The sequence below is a fragment of the Emys orbicularis genome, chromosome 10 (genome assembly GCF_028017835.1).
Source record: "Emys orbicularis isolate rEmyOrb1 chromosome 10, rEmyOrb1.hap1, whole genome shotgun sequence".
Taxonomy (NCBI): Eukaryota; Metazoa; Chordata; order Testudines; family Emydidae; genus Emys; species Emys orbicularis.
In genome coordinates, this window is record NC_088692.1 from 15,970,947 (window position 1) to 15,996,211 (window position 25,265).

The 25,265-nt window shown below is 39.3% G+C and overlaps 1 protein-coding gene across 2 annotated transcripts; it reads left to right on the forward strand.

The window, feature by feature from the left end:
- Positions 1–4,226: 4,226 nt before the first annotated feature.
- Positions 4,227–24,164, forward strand: RAC1 (Rac family small GTPase 1). Of its 2 annotated transcripts, none has more exons than XM_065412516.1 (6): positions 4,227–4,452; positions 15,550–15,621; positions 16,086–16,203; positions 20,427–20,489; positions 22,198–22,357; positions 22,530–24,164. In XM_065412516.1, exons 1-6 carry the CDS (start codon positions 4,418–4,420, stop codon positions 22,658–22,660), a joined length of 579 nt encoding a protein of 192 aa, XP_065268588.1. In that variant the 5' UTR covers positions 4,227–4,417; the 3' UTR covers positions 22,661–24,164. The 2 variants fall into 2 exon arrangements, with proteins under 2 accessions (XP_065268588.1, XP_065268589.1); XM_065412517.1 differs by lacking the exon at positions 4,227–4,452 and adding an exon at positions 7,463–7,602.
- The last annotated feature ends 1,101 nt before the right edge of the window (positions 24,165–25,265 follow it).

A 25,265-nucleotide genomic window follows, 5' to 3' on the forward strand; every position in this document is an offset into this window, starting at 1 on the left:
TACAACTAAGTAATTTAAGGAAAAACATTAAACACAAAATAAAACACACCATTCTGCATAAATTGTGTCTAGCTCTTTTAGTCTTCAAGCTCTTTACAAATATTAACTATTTAATACTAAGGAAATTGAATAAATATTACTATCCCCATTTTACACAGGAGAAAACTGAGGCAGAGAGGTTGGTGACTTGTCCCAGGCCACTGAGGAAGCCAATATCATAGCCAGAACTAGAACTCAGGAACAGGTTCCTGAACATCTAGTCCTGTGCTCACATTTTTCTTTCTGTGAAGAACAAGGCTCTGACCCTGCACCATTAAAGACAATGAGAGTTTTGATATTGACTTCAATGAACACAGAATCAAGTCCTATTTGCACTGTATTTAAGCAAGCCATTTGTTTTAACTATCATGTGACTGAAAAGCACCTACAAATTCAATTTTTTCACTGCTCCAGTGAGAGAAAACTCTTTAAACTATTTTTTTTAAATAAATAAATACAATTGAGTTAAAAATTTATATACTTAGGACTCAACCTTGCCCTCTAATACTTTGTGAATCACTTTGCTTCTTGTAAAATCAACTACTGCTCAATACCCAGTCAAACTCATTGTTTCAACTGCTATGAAATTAAATTACACTGTTTTCCCCCAAAAAACAGTTTTACAGTGGCAAGACAGACTTTTCATTTTGTGCCTAGAAATGTTAACACATTGTCTGTTAAAGGAAAATAAATTAATAGTGCTGATGTCAGTGAAAAGTGCAATCTAAAAGTTGGAGCCTGTGTCTAGGAATCAGGACTAATATGTTCTATTTCTCACTTTGTCAGGGACATTTGCTTCACTTCGTTGTGCTTCAATTCCCCCATATGTAAAATGGGCATCATCTACCTTACTGTGGTGTTGTATGACTTTATTAATTAACTAATTTGCATGAAAACATGGGGAGATTCTTGGATTAAAGATGCAATCAAAATGCAAATTATCTCCATAATCCTGATACTCTGTCATAATGTGTAAAACTTTCCAGTATTGCATCACTATGATTATCCTGCCACTCCCTGCCCACATAATCATGCTGCTGTAGTGCCAGCACAATAGAAATTCACACAGTATCTGAAACATTTTGAACGACTTCCTCTTCCTGTCTAAGAATGTTTTTTTTTTTGTATTTTTTTAAAATGTAATGGATGAGGAGAGACAGGTTACCAGATTATAAATCAATATTAAGGCTCTGATGCAAGCCTCAGGCTTATGGTTCATGATATTATCAGAATGCTGGAAGGATTTTAAGGATTCACAGTACCACCATTACTTTTTTACATAACAACTTGTACAATACTATGTTTCTACCTACACATTCTATACATATTACTGTAAATTTCCACATTTGCAGATTATCAGGTACTTTTATGTTTGTTAATTAATTAATTTAAAACTTCCCTCTCCCTCCACACTCTTTTCACCTCCTTCATCCTGTTATCTGATTCTGAGGTTTTGAGCATATTGTCAGGCTCTAACCCTTCAGTCTGTCCCCTTGGCCCATCCCTCACTCTTCTCATCCTCAGGACAAAAAACTTGTCTGCAAAGAACTGTGTAAATTTACAGCACTATATTAATTATTTATTTCTGTATTTAAAAAGCTTTTTGCATTTTAGAAAACATAAAAATACAAGAATAAAATAAATAACATGGGTAAAGAGATATTACAATTCAGTAACAAACAATCCCTAATGTACCCAAAGGAACAAAAAAAAAACAACAGCAAGGATCTGCCTTGTACAGCATTCATAGGATACTTAGGTTAAGGGAGATATTCAGCCATGATTCCAAATGCAGAGTTTCCATTGATCCCAGATGATTCCATCTTAGCATGTTTGAGACAATAACATTTTACAAATACATGTTAAAAATATGGCATGGATCCACTGTTCTCTATTAAATTATATGGAATCCATCCAATACTGAATTATTATTTTAATGGCTTAAGTTAAATATATATCTAAAACTTTTGTGGTATAAATATCTGACTACACAGTTAAAATAAATTAATATCAAAATTTAAAAATGCCTTACATTAGTTTTAACATTTATTTGTAGATGTAAGTAAAAAAAACCTGATCCCCAAATAACCAGGTGGAAAGACTTTGAAAAGAACACGTGGATAAAGATTTGGGTTGCCTTTAACAGGACCATAATAATAATTTGTGCTAAAGCAAATGCTTTCTCCATGGCAACCTCTTTCCTTGTCTTTTTATCCTATTGAAGTCATTTTATGTTTTGTCATGGCAGTCAGGTGTCATAAACATAACTGTGAAGAAAATAAAGTTATGATCTAATCAGAGGAGTAAACAAAAAGAATAAAGGAAATGTGTAAAGGAAAAGTAGAGTTTGTATTTTATTATTATTATATGCATAAAGAAGACTAAAAGTTGGTGTGTTTAGATTCTTTAAAGTTGTTGTTTCTGTTTTTCACATTAGACATATTGGATCTAATTATTCATTCTGGATGTGCTACACTCAGCACAGGAAGTGGGGGAGGAGAGCAAAGGTGGCTGTACATGATCTTTGCACTTCCCCTATCCCCATGTTCTGGGACTATCCACAGGCCTGCTTAACACTCCTTGCGTGAGATCTGTGCTAATTTATGCTCAGCTGCCCATATAGCCTCTAAAGGCTGTTGCAACATCCAAGAATAGCTGGAGCTCAGTGGCACTCTGGCCACACTTCTGTCCTAAACCACATCCCAGATAAATTCCTTGCAGTAGAGATGGTTAAAACCTTAAGTTAGGGTATTCCCTGTGGAGCATATCCGCTGCCTTTGTGACTTCTCCATCTGCTGAAATGTCTGGAAGGGGGGGCTGTAGGGCAATGGAAAATCAGGTCCATCAGGATTTGACTTCCCCGTTATTGCTGAAGGACCCTCTGGAGGACTGGAGAGCTAAAAGGATGATGTTATTGCAAGAGACTGAAACCAGAGCAATTGACAGGGGAAAGGATTTATAGTCAGTTTTAAAATTCTTGGGATTTTTGTTTGTATATTTTTTGTTAACACCCTTTTAACTCAACTCTTAACAGATGTTTAAAAGGAGAAAAATGTAATGTGATAACATCTCATGTGCTGACTTTGTGGTGTGATGTTATGTTGTGACATGACAAATCAATATCACAGCATCATGATGTAATGTCACGAGGTTACTTTTTGTTCGTGAGGTGTAGTTTTGACATGACCGCCACCTCACATTGAAGAGCAATGACTAGGGTTGCCAACTCTGACTGAAGCTATTCTGGGAGATATTTTCCCCCAACATGATGTAATGTAATTTTCTTAAAATATCCTATTAAAATCTCCCGGATTGTTTTCAATAGTCACTGGGAGATCGATGCTGATTCTGGGAGACTCCAGGCAAATCCTGGAGGGTTGGCAACCCTAGCAATAACCCTCCTGATAAAGGGGCTCCCCTAGGGCCTTCATGACAGGGAGGCATGGTCACTCGTAGCACTAGGTCAGGATATGACACCACATCGCATTACAAGAAGGCATGATGGAAAAGGCTCCCCCGTAATAGAGGTGTGTATGCCAGTGTGTTGGCCTCATGCTGAGATTAGGGTTGCCAAGCCTCCAGGATTGGCCTGGAATATCCAGGAATTAATCTTTAATTAAAGATTATGTCATGTGATGTGATGAAATCTCCAGGAATACATCCAACCAAAATTGGCAACCCCAGCTGAGCTATGATGCCCAGACATGGTGACTTTCAGTCTCACCAGAGCTGGGAGACGGGCCCATAGCAGGACCCCATGTCACACTAGGACTGCCCAGATCAGGCCCTCTGGGTCACACTAAGGTCCTCTGTGCTCATGAGGCGGCTGAGGCGAGAGCAGGAGCGAGAGGCGAGTTCTCCCCCTCCCCCACGTTCCCTGACTAGGTTAGTAGCACAAACATGGCGGCCCCTCCTAGTCTGAGGTAAGGGAAGGGACACCGAGCGTATCCGAAGCCGTTACTTTCGGAGGGGGACGCCCGAGCAGTGCCGTAGATGGCCGAAGCCAAGCCCGCTGTGAATCACGTGTTGCCGAACACTAACGAAGTTGCGGCTGCCCTCGGGAGAGAGAACCCGAGCTTTTCCGAACGGTTCCGAAGCCGCGTTGCAGACCGGGTGGGGGTAGTCGAGCGGTTCCGAAGGCGGGGCAGGTGGTGGGGAGCGCGGCGAGGCCGGATGTGAGCGGATCGGGAGCTTCCTGTTTCCTTGCAGCGCTCTGCTCTCCCAGCTTTGGGTGGTGGCCGCTGCCTCTTCCCCGCTTCCAGGCACTGAGGGCGGAGGCGGCCAGACGCCGGTGCGGACCCGCGCGCCCCTAGCCTCACGGACCTTCCCAACAAGGTAGCAGCAGGAGCCGCAGAGACTCGGCCCCTTAGCAGCCCCGATGCAGGCCATCAAGTGTGTGGTGGTGGGAGACGGGTAAGTCCAGAGCGCTGCTTCTCCTTCCCCGGGTGGAACCTGACCACACCCTCCCCTCACACTCCCCGGGGTCCCACCGCGTGGGGTGGCCAGGGCGGGCCTCCCTCTCCGCGTGTCCTCACCCGTGGGGTGGCGGGGGCCCCCTCTCTCCACCCGCTCCCCGGGGGTCCGTCCCCTCCATGGGGTGGCCGGGGCGGGCCTCTCTCCTCTCCCCCGTTCCCAGGGGTCCCCTCCGCGTGTGGTGGCCAGGGCGGGACTCGTTCCCCCCCGGAGGGGGGCCGGGACGGGCCTCTCCTCTCCGCTCCCTGGGGGCCCACCACTCTTTCTCCCCCCCACCACCACCACAAGCTTTCCACACCCAGTCCCAGCCCAATTCCCAGGGCTCCCTGGTGGGAAGGGTTGCGTGTATAGGGTATTCTGAAGTAGGTGGTGGTGTAAATAACTGTGCAAGAAATTGATGGATCCCCACGCTAGTGCTGGATGATATTGATACAAAGCGCCCGCCCCCTCCCCCCCAAAAAATTGTGTAAGTGGGGTACTCTGTATGAGTGTTGGCAGTAGCAGGTTATTTCAGGGTTGTGGGTACATGTTGGGAGATGTGTATTGGTGTAGAAGCAGAGCCACCAGGGGACGTTATGTATGCCGGGGTGGTGGTCTGTCTATTCGTATTGGCAAATGGGGAAGTGCGAGATATGGCATAAGGGGGCGGCTTCAGAATTGCTAGGAAATAAGGGTGTTCCAGGCTCCCATAAGGACGTTGGTGAATGGCGGGTGCCCTAGAGCTCTGGGTTTATGCGGTGAATGGACAGGTATCCCAAAGATGGATGATTGGATGGTGACTTGATACATAGTATTCATGCTTACAAAAATTGGGGTCTTCCCTATATGTTAGTGTGCGAGGGTGTACACTCCATTTTGATGCTGTCAAAGAGATGGCCACTTCCCCAAGTTATTGTAGGGCTAGTCCCTTATTCCTGACTGCTTCTAAACCACAATTGGTTTAGCAATGGCCACAACTGTTTTCCCTGCTCCCTAATTAGATTTGTCATGTATAGTTTAAACAGTTCTTTCCTACTTTAAAGTTTTATAGTAAAGGTACTGTTAAAAGTATAAGTTTTACATTCAGTTACTTTATCTCTAACATCTCTTTAATAGGACTTAATTATAGTAGTAATAAACACTGGCAGTTGTAGTTCATTGTTTTGATAGATCTATGCTTTTACAGCCAAAGATTAAAATGTAGATCAGTGTTTCTCAAACTGGGGTCTGTGGCCCCCGCTGATCAAGTCCTCCCTCTCCCTCTATCTCCTGGAGGCTACTGAAGCTAAACCTGGAGATTTTAGGCGCTAAAAGTCCAGTGGCGCAGCAAGGCTAAGCCAGGCTCCCTGCCTACCCTGGCCCCGTGCCACTGCCAGAAGCGGCTGGCACATCTCTGCGGCCCTAGGGGAAGCGTGGGTCTCCGCGTAGTCCCCGAGCACCAACTCTGCAGCTCCCATTGGCTGGGAACTGTGGCGGCGGTGCCTGTGTGCAGGGGCAGTGTGCGGAGGCCCCCTAAGTAGGAGCCGCTGTCAGAGAGATGTGCTGGTCACTTTCAGGAGCTGCCCAAGATAAGTGGTGCCCAGCCGGAGCCCACACCCTTCATCCCCTCCTGCAGCCCAACCTCCTGCTCCAGCCCAGACCCCGCACCCAAACTCCCTCCCAGAGCCCTCTCCCCCTCCCACACCCAAACTCCCTCCCAGAGCCAGCACCTCTTACCCCCTCCTACACCCCAGACCCCTGCCCCAGTCTGATGAAAGTGTGTGAAGGTGGGGGAGAGTGAGTGACAGAGGGAGGGGGGATGGAGTGAGCAGGAGGCAGGAAGGGGTGGGGCCTTGGGGGAAGGGGTGGAGTGGGGGCAGGGCCTGGGGCTGAGCGGAGAGGCTTGGTGGTCCCCAAAAATTTTTAAATCAAAGTGAGGGTCCTCAGGTTGCTGAAGTTTGAGAACTGCTGGTTTAGATTATAAACTCAGAGTAGATTGCGATCTCTGCAGGGCAAGGACTGTATTTTACTATGTTTGTAGCTAGTAAGGTAGGGACCTGGTCCTAACTGGAGCCGGTATGTGCTATTGTAATGCAAAAAATTATCAACCTGTCATATATTCATTGTCTGTAAAGAACCGTGTACACCTGTGGTACTTTGCATGCCCTGTTATTATAATAGAAATAACTTTCTGATATTATTTGTAATGGGATTGAACCCGAGTTTATGCATAGTTCTTCCTTTGTAAAGAACATGTTGGAAGGTGTGTATTGTGTGTTTTAGTGCTGAATGATGTTGAATAGGCTTCATAACGGGAAGCTCTTCCCAGCATCTTGGAAGCATTTTTTTCCTTACTAGATGTCAGAGCTCACGGAGCATCACAGGCCAGCTGGAGAACAAGACTTGTTTTATGCAGTTTTTTTTTTTTTCATAGAAACAAAAATCCCAGTGTAGTCTAAGCATAATTGGACATCACAGCAACCCAGTGTAGATAGACTGAGAAGCGTAAGTACAGCTAGAAGAAATCACCATCCGCCTTGTGTCATTTAATGTGGTTTTCATCATGTTACTTGGGAATGATTAGTTTTCATTAACGTTTAGACTATTTAAAATAACTTTTAACAAATGTTGAATTTCAAAATTCATGTGAGATACCTGGCTTGCTCTTATTGCTTGTGCTACACAAGAATGGAGTCTTGACATATTTGACAGACTCTTATAGTGCTGTAATTCATTGGCACTGGTAGGAATAACAGATCATTCTTTCACTTAGCTTAAATTAATATAATAGAGTAAATTAACTTTGATTTTTAAATCAACATCTTAATTCTTTGTCTAAAATATTTTATTAAAATGAATATTTTGTCTGCGTTAGATGTTCTGAAAGAATGAAATCTACCTGGGTTCAAAAAAGAATAAGATAAATTCATGAAGCATTGGTTTGTCAATGGCTGTTAGCCAAGATGGTCAGGGATGTAACCCATGCTCGGAGCTGCCCTCAACCTCTGACTGCAAGAAAACAGGAGCGTATCACTCCAGAATTGCTCTGTTCTGTACTTTCTCTCTGAAGCTCTGGTCCTGGCCACTGTTGGAGACAGGATACTGGACTAGATGGACCATTGGTCTTACCAAGTATGGCAGCTCTTGTATTCTTAGCAATTTTTTTCCTATTAACTTTTAAAATCTGATGAATAAAGAGCAAACAAGTATAACCACTTATATACAAACTCTTCATAATGTGCTAATAATTTACAAGCTAAACGTAACAATACTTACATTGTGATTGTGTACAATATGAATGGTTAATAAATAGGTCAATTGTTCATATTACACATTTTACAAACGGTTTCCATTTATAAAAATCTCACTAGCTTAACATAGCAAATTGTATTTAAACAAATTTTGCCAGACCTAGTGTTGCTGATAATAAATTTAAATGCTATTTTCCATGTTTTGAAAAACACTTTATAATGTTGAATAGAAGGAAACCATGTTGTGTATAGTGGCTCATTCAACAAAAAGTATACAACGTATTAAAAACACAACAACAATATGGTCCTATATAAGTATAATCTCACTGCAACCATTTTCAGAATTATTATTATTTTTTTAATTTTCTTGAAAACTAAAATGGTGTAATTTGCTTAAATTTTGTATATGCTTTTGAGAGAAGGGCTGACACATTCAATTTGTTTGCCTTTCTTAATGCATGTACTTCAGAAACTTGCTGTCTCAATGGGATCTTGATCTGTGTGTTCCCATTTTGATAGCTCTTTAAGTCCATGGTTGTATTTTTCCATATTTAATTACCTAATTCTGGGTTTTGATATTTAACTTGCTGCTTTTTTTTTAAGAACTAGCTTCTCAGGTGATCTAGAAGAAATATCTAAAAATGATTTAAAAATATATATGGAAGCCTTATAGTTTAATATTATTAAACTATATAACTGAGATCCTGATTTGCTTACATATACATATTAATTTGTGTATTCTTTGCCAAATTCTGCTAGAAAAAACAAACCAGAATATATAAATGTACATGTGTCATTGCTTCTACTAAATTTCAACATTTATGGACTGTTTGTCTTTAGCATACCATATGTGTACCTGGTTATGTGTGCCTTAGACTTCATGCCTGAACCGATATTTATTGGTCACACAGTTGGTTAGAAAAGCACAGCAGTTTCTACGTACATGATGTTTTTGCTGTCATATTTTTGGCCTTGTATCTATCTTTAACATGAAGATTGTTTCGGAGTGATAGATGGCAACTGTTGCTTTCTGAATTATTTTATTATGCAGAGAAATAAGATTGTATAATGTGCAACACTTTTCTGCTACTTACTTCGATATTGATTATTTATAAGGAATTCTTATTGAAGATGAGAATTTGGTACAAAAGCAGTGACACAAGTTACTTTTAGCAGAGTATTTTGCTTTCATTCAGGCTTGTTTAGATGCTTCAGTTAGGGAAGCAACTGGTTATTGTTATGGAATCCTGAGCGGTTTCATCTAATGAGAGGGGACAGTTCTGCAGTGGAAGGAAACTGATTACTAGGCACCACAGAAACAGCCAGACCTCTCATTGTATTGTAAGGGTTTTTGTCATCCTTAATATATACTTACAACTGAAGCAGTGAATCAGTGGCTTTCCTTTAGTGAATGCAGTTGAAATTGCTTTCCTTAACACAAAGATTTTCATCGACTGGAAGTCAATATTTAGTATAAATCAAAGCTGTGATATGTTTGATTCGATAGTTAATGGTTAGCTTTTCTATTATAAATTGTCTTCTGAGATTTATAACTTAGCTGTAAAAAATTCTCCCAGATGGAAAGCTGAGTTTCATCTTGCAAATTACTAACCCTTAAATTTGGTAAAATATCAGGTAGGTTAGGCCACAAACTTATAGTTCTTGTTATATACTTAAAAAATGTTTTTCCTACTGAAGTGTTTAGGGCACTATATGTAAGAATAAACAATACTGTATTACTCTAAGACCCAAGATTTTAAAAAACAACTAGTAGAAACTTAGCTGTAAAAAAGTTCAGTTTTTTTGCTTGGATTTAAATCAATATGGAGGCATTGTTCTAGTGCATAAAAGCCAATTGTAGCTTCATTGTCCAAGCTCAATGAAGTACAGAAAGTAAACAAAATAAATAGTGAGATGTAAACCTTTCAGTTGATCTAAGATATCAGTAGAACAAAGCAAATTTAAAAAAATATTAACTTGGCAATATCCCTTTAAAACAAAGACAATTGGCTTGTTTTAGTTCAGTGCAAATATTCTAAGTTGTTTCCGGTAGTGAAGCATTCCTGTAGTATGATGGTTCTTTAATTTTCATTCTGCTGAATACTTCAACCTTTCCCATAGCAGTCTGTCTGTCAACTTTGGGGCCACTAGAGAGGCTGTTGAGGGCTGGAATTTGGGGAGCTGCTGTTACAACACTCTTTTGAATTAAAAAATTAAAACTTGGTAGAATTCTGGTTTATCTAGAATAGTGCCTTTTGGGAAAGAAACTTAGGATTTAGTTCTCAGAACTGGTAGAATAAGATATTTGATTATTTCAAATAAAAGCTCCCATCAGAGTCTCTAGGCCAGGGGTCAGCAACCTTTCAGAAGTGGTGTGCTGAATCTTCATTTATTCACTCTAATTTAAGGTTTCACGTGCCAGTAATACATTTTAACGTTTTTAGAAGGTATCTTTCTATAAGTCTATAATATATAACTAAACTATTGTTGTATGTAAAGTAAATAAGGTTTTTAAAATGTTTAAGAAGCTTCATTTAAAATTAAATTAAAATGCAGAGCTCCCCAGACCGGTGGCCAGGACCCAGGCAGTGTGAGTACCACTGAAAATCAGCTTGCCATACGTTGCCTACCCCTGCTCTAGGCTCTGAGTAGTGTTAAACCCACAAAAAAAGTACACCGCTTTTTGACCAGTGTCAATGCTAGAAGAGTTTCATCTACTATTTAAATTATATGAATTCTGAGAGAAGAGATGGGCCTTACACTGTGTACTGAAGGTCCATACGCTGGTTCAGGTGGACCAGGGGGAGAAATAAATTCCACAGGGAAAAGTCTTTCCAGGAGGATTCTAACAATTCCTGGACATCTAAATTAAGGAAACTGTTAACCCAAGTACCTCAGTTGGCTTCCATTGCCATGGTTACAAACAAGTGCCATGTTCTCAACTTTAAAATTTCAGAAAATCTCCAGTTGTCATATTACCGCCTGTGGAGATCCAGTGGTGGTAAAATTGGAGGGAATATTAATGTAGAGTGTCTGCCAGCATTTTTACCACAGTGCCATCTAACCCTGCTCAAACCAAATCTATTGTTGTGCAAGACTTCCCAAAACTTGCTAGTGTAGATATGGCCAAAGAAAGACTTTCTTGGCTTTCCAGGATCCAAACCATGTAAAGTTTTATAGATCAGTCAACACCTTGAATTGCACCTGGAAGCAAATAGGGGTTCAGTGCAGTCTTGGGAAACTTGGGGCAATATGCTCTGTAGAACACAGTGAAACCAGAATTATGCAGTCTCCTGTATGCCTGTTTTCTCTCAAATTAATTTAAAAACTTTCCATGATTTACAGACTATTTCTTGTTACAGCCTGATGTTACTAACTTCTGTTGATAGGATTGGAAGGCCATGGTTAAATAGTTGCTAGAAATTTTGTTGACCATTTTCAGATTAGTCATTTTCCCCCAATTAGTCATTCTATTAATACATCTCAATCTAAGGTTTCTGTTTATAAGGGATTGCCACTCACTATATGATTACAGCTCTTCCCAAGAAGAGTTGCCTTCATTCAGACTCTAAGCACTTTTCAAATGAAATGTGTTAACATAATATTGAAACAGGAGATGAGGAATAAATGTAATGTAGGTTAGCACAGCAAAGGTAGGCATTAAAGATTTATTTCTGAGTTGGTAACCATACACATCTGATTCATAGGGCAGAGAGCCAAGAGGCTAGAGAGGCAGGAAACATAGAATGGAACAAGTCTGAAACACAGGGCTGTTGAACTTGTTTTTTCTTGTTGATTTAATGACTTAGCCTGATTGTTGTATGGCTTTGTAGCACCAGACAGTTCTTTTAATTCTTTTAAGCTTGGAATGAAATCTTTCACCACCACCTTCCTGGGATGCTCTGAATAACCCACAGCAGACTCACCATTCCCACTGCCCACTGAGTTGGAAAGGAAGACGTGAGGGCGGAAAATTGCTCTTCATTCACTGTTGCAAATAATGAATGGAATAGTCTTAGTTTTCAATACCTATCAAACCAGTCATCTTAAATTTTATATTCAAATTGTTTCTACTTATTGATGTCTTATGGGACCTATTGAGAATGGGGCATCAGGTGAAACATGCTCTGGAATCTTAAGACAGTATTGCCTCCGAGTCCTAAGGAAGCCTCCCATAGAATATGGGACGTTGGTGCTCCAGAACTTCTAGGGTTTAAAGCCTTGATGACTTCTTTATAATCTGGACCTATTCTATTCCTATTCTGTGGCACTCTGAAAGGCCTGGGTCCATACATATCCTTTACAATTTCCTTTTTGGAAGTGTTAATATACTGGACTCAGACTCTTACAGGTATAGAAGTCTAAGAATAATCAATTGGTTTAATGATGTTAAAACAATACAATGTGCTCCTGTTTTCAGAGAATGCTGGTTTACTCCAAAACACCTTGAAATTCCCCATTTGTGTACAAAGGTTTATAAAATTTAGAATTTAGAGTGATGTTCATCTTAAAATCACTTTGCAAACATTATTCCTCACAACAACCCTGTGAGGTAAGTAATTATCCCTACTTCACAGGTTGGGAAAACTGCAAAAGGGTCTGTGATTTGCTCAAGGGCACTGTATTACAGCTGGGATTAGAATTTGGGAGTCTCTGGCTCTTAGTCCTGAGCTCGACTGACTAGACTTTATCCCTCTTTCCTTTTATTTACATACACCTCATTGTTTCTCTGTTATATGCTGTGAATGCTAAACTTTTAGGACTGCCATGAAGAATGCAACTTTACTGCCTCTGTTTTCATAATGATAAACTGGAGCTGTTTCTGCTTCATTTCAATATGCCACTGAAGTGAATCCCTGAAGTAAGCATTTACTGGCTGCCCAGGGATAATCCATCCCTGGTCCACTCTCATTAACTTCCAGATCCTGATGCAAATCTCACTTTCCCACATGTGTTCCTGATTGACAAATTGCTAGGCCACTTTTTTGCATACATCTTAAAGACATCTACTACAGTAAAATATGCAAAACTGAGGCTTACCAAGTACAGAATTTAATGCCATAACTTAGAGGTGTATTTGAGCACAAAACACAGTGCAAATTTCAAGAGGAAATTGCAGCTAATATAACAGAAAGGCAGTTGAAATTTAGACTTTCCTTACTGCTTCAAAATTAGTGTGAACAATTGATTTATATCATCAAATTATAAGAGTTTATATCAGAGTAATGAGAGAAAACTTTATTAGGTGGGACAAAAAGCTACAGCAGATTGAGCATTATGCTGTGCATCAACCTGCCACTGAGGGCTAGTCTACACTGGCAACGCTAAAATGCTGCCGCGGCAGCGCTTTAACATGGCTTTTGTGGTCACGGCAGAGCGCTGGGAGAGAGCTCTCCCAGCACTCTAAAAAACCCACATCCACGAGGGGCACAGCTACCAGCGCTGGGGGTGCTGTCTACACTGGCGCTTTACAGTGCTGAAACTTGCTGGGCTCACAGAAAGTTGCACTGCTGTAAATTGCCAGTGTAGACAGGCCCTGAGTCAGAAACAGTTAAAAATTACATATGGACCTGTGGGATAAATTCCCAGACAGGCACTAGTATGGGCAGATCACAACGGCCTCGCTGAAGATTCTAGTTTTCAGTCATTAAGAACAATTGAATGGCTTGTCAAGCAAACAAAGTATTGTTGAATTGATTAAGGAAGTGTTTTGGAGGAACCTGTTGCAGACAGAGTTGCGATGTACACAGTAACTTCTATCTCTGACAGAGCACAGGGTCCACCTAACCTGCTTTCATTTTTGAATCACTAGAGATGATTAGTAGCAATAGTAGTTGTTGACAGTTGCAAAGATTATAAAAATATTCAAACAAGGTCTTACCCTTGGAAGGGAAAGAGGAAATCCACATTAAAGTAACTAGATGCTTTCACAAACCAGACAAAATATGTAGTCATGATGGTGATAGTAAAGATGATAAAACTGCCATGGGTGTTAACTCATAATGTTTTAGAGCCAGAAAGCCTATGTATATTAAGGCCCCTAACTAAAATCCTTTTGTAATCCTTGCAGTAATATCTTTCCTCATGCAGAAGCTAAGGACATTTTTAGCAGTAGTATTGATTAGTTGCTAGGATTTCTTTGTGTAACAACTAAGTACTAAGGTAAGACTTTACGGCAGATAACCTGACTTTAATGAGTTTCTTACCCATATGAGATGCACAAAGTATAAGAGTTGCATGAGTCATAGTGTAATGGAAGTACAGTAAGGATTAAAATGCTGCTGATGCATACATTTTGGACAATCAGTATTTGGTGATAAAACATCTGCCTGAGAATACTTTGCCTTTTGAGTAGAAGATCATCTGTTCAAGTGAGGAGTAAGCATCAGGAAGAACATAATCCCCTGATGATATTATCTTCTCTGCGGCAACTAATTGTGAAGTGATCCTCTGGAAAATGTTATAATATCAAAGGATTATAATCTTCAAATGAGGAACAAGTATCAGGACCAGATGAACTCTTAAGCATTAGAAACTTAATTTTTATGAAATTTTTGTCTCTCTCTCTCTCTCTCTCTCTGTCTCTCTCTCTCTCTCTCTTAAAAAAAAAAAAAAAAAGTTATATAGTCAAACCTTAATTATCCCAAACCTTGTTAATTGAACCTGTTACCAAAGATCAGCTACCTGCCTTAATATTTGAGTTTAGTTAATGCTGGGGAGAAGGGAGCTGGCTATCAGGCTTTCAAAGAAACCCAGAGCATAGGTTTTCTCCCCAGTTATCTGGAGGAGTTTGGGTTTTTTTGTGGGAGAATCTTTGCGTAACCTGGATTCAATGTTAGGATAGAATTAGCCCTAAATGAGTTTTCCATGATATGTCTGTGGGCTTCTAAGGAAGTGATACTGCATACAGCAGGGGTCGGCATCCTTTCAGAAGTGGTGTGCCGAATCTTCATTTATTCACTCTAATTTAAGGTTTCGCGTGCCAGTAATACATTTCAACATTTTTAGAAGGTCTCTTTCTATAAGTCTATAATATATAACTAAACTATTGTTGTATGTAAAGTAAATAAGGTTTTTAAAATGTTTAAGAAGCTTCATTTAAAATTAAATTAAAATGCAGAGCTCCCCGGACCGGTGGCCAGGACCCAGGCAGTGTGAGTGCCACTGAAAATCAGCTTGCGTGCTGCCTTCGGCACGTGTGCCATAGGTTGCCTACCCCTGGCATACAGGATCTCATTCTGCCATTTTAGCAAATGTTGGTGAGGACTGCTACTCCTGTTTCCCCAACCCCTATAATGTGGCATTTTGATAAGAAATTGGCAATAGTTTCTTAAAAGTTAACTGGTGTAAGGAAAATAAAGTTGAGTCTTATAAAAGGAATAACAAGTCAACTTTGAGTTGTATGAAGGGTGAGGGGAGATATTCCTTTCAGTTTTATGAATTTCAAGAACTTTGTGCTAATGATAGCTATCGCAGTACTGTTCAGGGAGTGAAATTGGTCAAATGATAGCAGAGCTTGGTTTTCTGGCTAAGACATATGTCTCTTTTTGTAGCTAAAATCCAAACAAAGTCTGGTAACTTTTTATTGCCCCTTCATATTTTAGGAGATCTTACATTATTTGGTTCTGTCTGCCACTGAGCTTAAGTTTATCTTCTGACTGATGTTTTTACTATTGGAAAGTCACAGAACATTGAGCACTGACAATTCAAGTTTGAGCTTAATCTCGCTTCTAATGGCAAAATGAAATGGTTTCTGTTGAAGGGCTGTTTATTCTCCCTTGCATGTAAGAGAGAGCACTTAACCATGAATACACTTTCTCTTTTACAGTGCTGTAGGTAAAACATGCCTACTCATCAGTTACACAACCAATGCATTTCCCGGAGAATACATACCCACTGTGTAAGTATATCAATAAAACCCTATGAACTAATTTATGTCAAAGTCTGTATACTAGCCACCGTTAGTGGTGGTGGTTTTTAATTGTGTAAATCAGTTGAAAACATCACCTTTTAGTTTTCTCTTAATAAAAGCTTAACTCAGCATCTAGATTTATTTAAAAGTACTTTTGGCTTCTTGGGCTAACTTTTATATTTGTTGTCTGTCATATGTGGTGGTATCCATGTAGTATTTATTGTACATTTTTGATCAGCTCACTTCCACTCTGCTCACTAATCAATTTATACTGGGACTATATTTGATGGCGGAGATAGATGGAGTAGAATTTGACTTTTTCCATCTGTAATCTTTGTGACTAGGACTTTACAGAAGATCTCAGCTTTTGTAGTTTACTGTAAAAGATAAATTTATTGGCTTGCTATTATTCACAAGAAACACTTCAACTAATCTTTTTTTTAATTCTGTAGCTTTGACAACTACTCTGCTAATGTAATGGTTGATGGAAAACCAGTCAACCTGGGTTTGTGGGATACAGCTGGACAAGAGGACTATGACAGATTACGTCCATTATCCTATCCACAAACAGTAAGACTTATACTATGAGATATTTGAAGCATGCGTATAGCCTAAATAGCCCTATAAATGTCTGCTTCTTTCTTGAATCATACTAAGATTTTTAACACTTCTTCATGTTAAGATATCAAATTTAATGGTAAAATTGAACTCTGGCAAGTTTCATCTGAATGCTGCAACTGTAATACTTGCGTCTTCTATCTGTCTGCAATTGAAGAGATGTTGAAATCTTCACACACGCTTTTTTCATACACTGAGGCATGCTGGCTTTATGTGGAGTTGGAGACCCACAATTGACTAGAATATTTAATTGAAAAATAAATTTTGATGAATTGAGTAATCTCAATAGCAAGTCTGTTGATTGATTAAGGTTCGCATCCCGCCAAAAGCAAGATCTGGTTTTCGGGCATGCTGTTTGGCTCCAGTCTGACACTCCTTGCTAAGCACTTGATGTCATTCAGCTTCTCATTTGATTTGGAAGATGGTATTAAATGTGAAAGAGCCACACTCTCTTTTCTTGGGGTTGACATGGGGTATGTTAGAGCTCTTAAGTTATTTCAGGTCAAGAGTATTTATGATACACTTGTAATTTTGATTATAACATCAGGAGAAATGTATTTGTGGTTTCATTGCTTGCAACTAGTTAAATCCTGAATCTACATAGACTGTGCCTTGTTCCTGCTGTATATGGAAGATGAAGTTGTCTGCTCCGTTCTCTCAAGTGCAGCTGCCACCACAGCTCAGCTAATCTCTTTAGATACTAGTTTCCTGAAGCTAATTTCTGCCAAATTCAATGGTCTTGTTTTGAGCTAGACTTTATCTGATGGAATTGTCCTTCAGCTAGAAGAAAGTGGTAAACTTGCAGTTATTGCAGCTTTTTCATAGTAATTACTAGCTATTATAAATGGTCTGAAACTATATTTCATGTTCTCTAATATTAAAATGCAAAACTACTTCATTTCTTATATAATTTCATTTCTCTGCTGAATAAGATGGATTTCACTCAGTGAATGCTAACTTAAAGTTTTGTAGTTTATTCGTCTTCATTCACAGTTTTCATTCATATGCTATGGTCACCAATCCTCACAATAAGGTTTTCTTCTCAACCATGAGATCAGAGACTGACACTAACCTGTCAACTATAGATGGTCCCTACAAAACTTCCAGTTATCTATGCACTTTCTTGTATGCAGGAGCAGTAGTGGGATATTTAAAACAAGTGAAACTTCCAGGCATGTTTAGGAGACTCTCAGCACCTTAACAACATCTTTTTTCTTCTAACATGGTGGTTCTCAACCAGGGGTACGCGTACCCCTCCAGGGTGTACATCAACTCATCTAGATATTTGCCTAGTTTTACAACAGGCTACATAAAAAGCACTAGCAAAGTTAGTACAAACTAAAATTTCATACAGATAATGACTAATTTATACTGCTCACTGAAATGTAAGTACAATATTTATATTCCAGTTGATTTATTTTATAACTGTATGGTAAAAATGAAAAAGTAAGCAATTTTTCATTAATTCGTATTTTTGTCTGATTTTGTAAAAAAGTAGTTTTTAAGTGAGGTGAAACTTGGGGTACACAAGACAAATCAGACTCCTGAAAGGGGTACTGTAGTCTGGAAAGGTTGAGAACCCCTGCTGTAAAAGCCATCACAGCATGGAGAATGGCTCGTTGGGAACCCACCAAATCGTGAGAAAAGGTAAAACTTTAAAGTGCATTGAACAGTCATGTTCCAAACCTATGTACAGGGGGACAAAATGGTTGTTTGTTCAACCTGCTGGGTACTATTTAAACTTCTAGGGCTAGTACTCAATCAACAGATCAGTTATAGTAAATAAAAGAAATGTGAGTTGATAAAGACCGGGTGTTAGAAGTTGATATTTGTTCTGCACCCAAGTTGATGTAGTAGTAACTTCCTTCTCACATGGCGCTGCAATGTTCTGACACTTTCACACTTTAAACTTCACTGCTTTAATGTATTCTGTTCTCACTGTATGGAAAATCTTTGAGGATTGGTAAACGTGACACATGAATGAGAGGAAAAATTCTTACCTAATTTTTTTACTGTGTGACTCTTGCCCACTCCAGTGTGGCTTAGCTTTTATTTTTTTTTAAAGAGATGAGCATGCTTAGCAGTGTTTGCTGTTCCAATCATCTTTATCAATATGGGTAGCTAAATCTACAGCTTTGGAAGAAGTAGTTCTAGTGGGTTTTTCTAGATGTCTGGTGACTTCCAAGGGAGATCCCCTTTTGAGAAGAAAAGCTGTGTTGTGAGGATTGGTGAGAATAGTAATGCTGAGAAGAAATGGTCAGGTAATAGCAAACTTTACATTAAAGTTACTCCTAAACTTAATTTGTCTCATACTGTTATTAGGTTGGAGGAACCAATGATAACAATTTAACTTCCAGTCTGAAAGATCAACCTATTGCCGTATGTAAAGCTTTCAATAAACTTAAGTTCCAAGTTCTGTTGCCTTGTTTTTCCTCACAATAATACAGTGATAAATTGGCCCCTATTTTACTAAACAATAGCTGTTCCCTTGTACTTAAAGTTTAACTCTTGGGACACTATTATTGCTTTATAGGTCTGAGCACCCACTACTATCAGACCTCTTTAAATCAATGCTTTTCTTAAGAGTAAAGTTTTTCTTGCATAACAAGCAGATAAAATGTGTTTTCCTCCTGTGTTTTGGATTAGATTTTTAATACAGAAGGGTAACCTGAAAGTTGCAAATAACCCATAGAACTTCCTGTACACTCAAACATTTGATGACCTGGAATTGTAAAGGGGAGAAGTGAACCTGCACAACATGCAGAACTAGGGATTGCCATAAACTTGCAGAATTGGAAAACTGAAGTAGTGGCCATAGTATCCTATTATGTGATATTGCCCATCTTTCTTCTTCTGGTGTCATGGTTGGGGAAACTTGCTGGGGTGATGCATGAAGGACTGGGTTGCAAGTGCTTAGCAGTGCAGATGTCAGAAGCAAACCTAACAGACAGCCTTGAAATGCAGTACAATCAACTAACCTTCTGAAATGCCTCTGATTCCTTAATACACTTGTGTGTTTTATTTGTATTTACTCCAATATGAAAAGTGGGTTAAGGGAAGCTGGAGCTTTGTGTAATACTTTGTTCAGGTGTAAGATTTATGTAGGAAGATTGCAGTGATCTTCAGATGACCAGATTTAGAAATTAATCTTCTAGTTAACCAAATTTAAACACTTGCCTAAAATAATTTAGAAGCAATCAGGATATGAAGCTTATCAGCCTTTGACATTTATATTTTGTTGCATTTGCACATTAACCTTATTATTTCCCATCTCTTCTATCTTTTCCTCGATGATTTTGTTTTTTCACCCAATCTCTTCCTTGCAATAAAATTCACCTCCCCCCTCTTCCCCCCCCTCAACTGAAAGGCAAGGGGATGACATTTTTAAAGGCCTTTTTTCTCTGGTCCAATCACCAAGGAATGGAGTGGGCTAGTAAGATCAATTTGCATGCCAATTTTTTTTACATGCCTGATCCTAGCTGGGAGGGAGGAGGGAAATGCTAAAGTGTTTCACATTAACATTCTATATAATAGATTCAGAACTCACACAGGATTCATTTGATCTGTGCACAACAGTAATGATCTGGAAATTATTTACTGGATGCAAGAAAATGTCTGCTTAGATGGTTTAAGGATATTTTACATAGAAGTAGTCATTTAATGCTGGCCAGCTGACGTGATTTCTCAGAGCCATACTCCACGTTGCACCCATTCCCTCAGACCAGAAAATCTCCCCTGAACTGGTATGATTTGCTTTCAGAAGTAATGGAGCAGTAACACTTTCTACTTAAGCACACAACCAGCACATTAGTGCAGGATGTTATTTAAATCTTAAATCACTTGGCCTTTCATTGTGTCTAAGCTGAAAAAGAGACAGGAGACTGCAATTCTAGTGACTCTTCTCTTACTGTTACCCACAAAATTCTACTTCTTCCATCAAAATGTCATGGGCTCCTCCAAGGTTCTACTATTTTTTCAGTGTCTGAATAGCTTAGCAAGAGTAGATGTGCTGGGAGTAAGATTCTGAAATGCTAACATGCTGCTAGCACAACTATTCTAGCAGTTACTGACTAGATGCCTCCAGTAGCTGAATAGAAACCGATTTTATATTAAAGAAGGTACCGTTTGTTCTCCAGTGGTTACTGTATTGGCCTAACTCAACATTTGTTTTGTAGGATGTCTTCTTAATTTGCTTTTCCCTTGTGAGTCCTGCATCCTTTGAAAATGTCCGTGCTAAGGTAAGTATAGGTTAGTGTCCCCTTCTTTCCTTGGAGAGAATAATCACTACTGTTTCTTAGGGCACAGCCTGTATTCTTTGCTTTACAGTAGGAATTAAAGGAAAAACTAGGTTCACGTTCTTTGAAATTCTTGTGAAGACATCAGTAATGTTGGAGTTTAGCAGGTGTCATTTAAATTCCATGACTGAACAATGTTTGCAGTGTTGTAGCCGTGTAGGTCCCAGGATATTAGAGAGACGAGGTGGGTGAGGTAATATCTTTTATTGGACCAACTTCTGTGGGTGAAGGAGACAAGAGTTTGAACTGCACAGAGCTCTTCTTCAGGTCTCTGCAAGTTATGCAGCTCAAAAGCTTGTCTCCTTCACCCACAGAAGTTGGTCCAATAAAAGATATTACCTCACCCACCTTCTCTTTCTATGATTGAACAATGCTACTTTACCTGTAAAGGAAAAATCCAGAATTTTGCTGCTTTCAGCCATGTCAGTTGATTAATCTTAAAAGTTCTTTTTAGCAGTGCAGTGCACCTGCTACATTTCAAACTAGAATCTTTTTCCTTGATGTGTGATGGTAAGGAAAAAAGTAATTGACAAAACTGATAGTTAGGAAAATGATAAAATGTAAGGCAGTGGTTAAATGGAATACACAATCTTATAAACCTATTTTAAGATGTCAGGTGGTACGGGGAGCTCTTAAAGGCACATTTGAGAGCAAAGAATTTGGGAAAGTACATAGGCAAAAGGGGCAAATTTTGGTGATGGTGGAAGACTTGATCTAGGCTCTGGGCTTTGCCTGCTGAGTAACCAGAAAATCAGCTGGCATTCAGAAGCTTATTTTATTCCTGTCATGTTTCCATTGGTAAAGAGAAATGATCCATTCTGCATGATGGAGAGCTGTCGCAGATGGTCTGTATTATCGTGAAAGTATTCTCTTCTCCTTGTTTTGCAAAGCCACATCAGGATTTTTCAGCCTGTAGAAGTCAACTGTCCTGGATAAGAAAGGAGTTAAGTCTCTCTCTGATGTTAAATGCTGGCCCAGGTTCACAAAGCCAAAATTTAGCTGTCGTGGGGGGGATCCCCTTTTGGATCCTATCTTTGTTATGCTTAATGTTCAATGGATCTTGAACAAGGGGATGTATTTCAATTTGGGCACACATTGATTTTACAATTTACAGTTTATTGAAAGATATGGGAGAGTATTTCTTCCACCCACCCACCCCTCTGTCTTGTTAATGTCCAGTATACCTATTCTGGGGTATCTGTGCCTGTAATTACACTCCTGAGCCCAGATGGACTTTAACTGAAATTTTTCTGCTAACTGTTGAATTGCCCCAAAAGTTTCCATACTCCTGTCAAACCAGTGAACAAAGGGCATTTCCACTGAGTATTTACTACTGTCTGGACCAGCTGGCTGCATGTGACCCAATTAGTACACAGCTGTGGCCCAGCTCAGCTGTGTGTTAAAGGCCACGGGTGTGCCTGGGGTCCCAGGTAATAAGTTGAGAACCACTGGTCTGGACAGAGTGACTGTCACCTGTCTTGTGGTTAGGGAAGGAATATTTTTGGGGACCCTCACCTTTAATTTCTTTCTTTGCCCCACACGTCTACCTACCTTACTGGAATTTTGCGAGGCTTTAATGATTTGTAAAGTGCTCTGAGGGTCTTAAATGACAGTTGCTACACAAGTACATACTTGCATCCTTTTTTTGCAGTGGTATCCAGAGGTGCGACACCATTGCCCTAACACTCCCATCATTCTAGTGGGTACCAAACTTGATCTTAGAGATGATAAAGACACTATTGAAAAACTGAAGGAGAAGAAATTGACTCCAATCACCTATCCACAGGGCCTTGCCATGGCAAAAGAGATTGGTATGATTTTTACTGAATTACATTGACTCTACCTGAAATTCATTGTATAGGAGACTGTTTAATTTTAAGAGGAGATACTGCTTTTAACTGACTGCCAAAATCAGAAACAAGGGTATCTTTGGCACAATGTAGAGAATTGTTTTGTAACTTCAAACCTTCTGGCTTTCTGCAGGTGCAGTGAAATACCTAGAATGCTCAGCACTTACACAGCGAGGCCTCAAGACAGTGTTCGATGAAGCTATTCGAGCAGTTCTCTGCCCCCCTCCTGTAAAGAAGAGGAAGAGAAAATGTCTGCTGCTGTAAATGTTACCCTGCCCCACCCCCACTCCAAACCTTGTGTGCTTTGCTCAGAACCAGGGAGCATTCACATTCAATGCCAAGTTTTCTGTTATAAATTAGTTCTCTTCCATAAAATTTTTGAATCAATCAACAATTTCATGGTTTCATTTGTTTAAAGTATGAAAACTGCTTTTCAAATCCTACTAAAAGTGAAATCCTAAAAAATGACAAACCTATGTAAAGCCTTATTTTTAAAGTCCTATTCTTGCTCAGATTAATCAAGTGTTGCCAAACTATCTGCTGAATTAAGTTGCGTTGTTGTGCTATGAACACTAAGCACTAAACTATTTTTAAGACTGTTGTCTTTAAGAAAACTCTAATGTCTGTAGGAAATGCAAAACTCTAGTTTTTCACAAATATGTAACAGTACGGTATCCTTAGGAAAATGTTGCAGTCTAATGTAAATGTTTTCTCAACCTGTGGTTGTTGCATAGCATTGTATATCAAACCTAAACGATTAAGATAATTGACAAAATGACTGACCTTAGAGTCACAGTAAAAAATGGTTTATCACTGGTAAGGGCTCAGTTACAATCTAGTTCTTGCTGCTGTGATTAAAAATAAATATTCTTACTGAAGTATATGTACTCCTCTTGACAGCATTGTATTGTGATGGGTAAGTGAAACACATCTGGTTTGATCAAGTGATATTGCCAGACAGTATTTTGACACTGTACAGACCAATTTACACTACATTGTCAACTGAGTGGTTAAGCTGAATAGATTTTTTTTGTCACAGGTAAAATCAGTAACAGTAAAATTAACTTGTCACAAATATGCAGTAGGTGAAAAAGAGGTTGGTGTTTATAGGTAGGTTTTTGAATTTATTTTCAAGTAGGGCATTCATTTAACACAACTTTGAACTGGTCATTCCCACAGATGTTATATTAAGTAAATGCTTTTCTTGTAGAATTTCTTCTTATTGAGCAATATAACTTGTATTTTAAAACCTTTCTGATATATTAGCATTTTGTTTTTTTGTAGATTAGAAAACTTAAGCATATCCTTATTTTCCTGTTACTTCTGATCCAGTAAACTACGTGCTTTCCGAGGCGTTTTCTTTAGTCTTCTAGTCATTAGGTGTAAAAATCATGTGAAACAGTTTACAAGTTTTAGTAATTTTTATACTTTAGACCTTCTTAAGCTATGAACCTTCTCAAACATTACTTTGCCAGGTACCCCAACACTAACATGACTAATGCTGACAATTGTCCTTTAGCTCACCTACATGTGCATCGCGTTGATTTATCTGGTAATGGTAACTTGGGTCTGTGAGGTTCTGTAACTTAGTGCTAACAATGTTCTGTACATCCTAAACTGGCAAGAATACAATGTTGAACTACACCCTTTCAACCACTAGAACAAAATTTAAAAATCAAGTTGCAAAATTGTGAAGTTTTTACATTGATCTTTTGCTAATGCAGTTAGTATGTTTTGCATGTATGACTTAATAAATTCTTGAATCACATCATTGGTAATGCTTGATTTTTTTGGTCAAAATGTTCTTAAATCTTTATTGCAGAAGTGTGTTTGCTTGCTATTTATAGTAGAATGGTAGTAGTTTGGAACTGTCTGTCTTTCAGTAATATGTAAGTACATGCTCTTCAGAACAAATGAATTCCAGGTTGCTAGATGTCATAGGGTTAGGGATTAAAAAAAACTAGTTCTCGGGTCACTAACCCGAGAACAATGCTGAGAGAAGTTTGCTGGCCCTCACAGTTTTTCTTGCTCTTTGTAGGATGCCATACTTTGGCCCTTCAAATAAAATTGCATTCTTCTTACTACCTTGCCTTGATCCCTGTTTCAGGTGTGATAGAAAGCTAACCAGCTACTACTGTCTCTAGCTCCCAGTGGTGGCAATTTAAAGCTTCAATGATTTGAAAACTGGGACTTGTAGTATAGGACAACCATCTTATCCCCTGGACCATGCTTTCAAACTCCTTTGTGGAGAGGCCTGGAGTATAACTCTAGGACTACCTCCTCACTTCCTTAAAATAGTATATCTCACTGCTAATGGGAGGCCTAATCAAGAATGGCCTTTGTCATTCTTTGTTTAGTCACATTCAGCATCACTTACTGGGAGGACATCCTCTCTGTTTGTGCCCACTGCTATTGCTCGTTTCCTTTCTTTGCTCTTCATTTCCCTTGTTGCAGCAACTTTGTTCTCCCTCTATTCCTGTCTGATAAAATTAAGTATATAAAGTAGGAGTGATCAGCAGTTACAATTGACGTCATGAACATTATAGACAACACACCAGTAAGACTAATGGGGAGGGCTTTCAAGAGTCAGCCAACACTGCATCATGCTTACCTTGCATTTAGAATGTTTATATCCTAGAGGGCTGGAAGCATTTTTAATGAAAAGTTTATATTTTGTAGAATCTGATATTTCTATGGTTCACTTAGAACACTTACTCTGGCCTGTATTTAACATCTGCCCTATGTGTACTAAAGTAAAGCATGTGACAGCTCACTAACCAAGAGTGACTAGGTTACACCTCAATCTACTTCTCCCAGTGCACAGGAACTTGGGTCTCTTGCATCCCAGATGAAGTGGCTAATCTGCACT

Bases quoted from the DNA above. Each gene is read 5' to 3' on its own strand.
- RAC1 (XM_065412516.1), top strand. From the start codon at position 4,418: ATGCAGGCCATCAAGTGTGTGGTGGTGGGAGACGG. The intron at 15,622-16,085 runs GTAAGTATATCA...TTAATTCTGTAG, and splicing joins GGAGAATACATACCCACTGT to CTTTGACAACTACTCTGCTA. The intron at 20,490-22,197 runs GTAAGTATAGGT...CTTTTTTTGCAG, and splicing joins TTGAAAATGTCCGTGCTAAG to TGGTATCCAGAGGTGCGACA.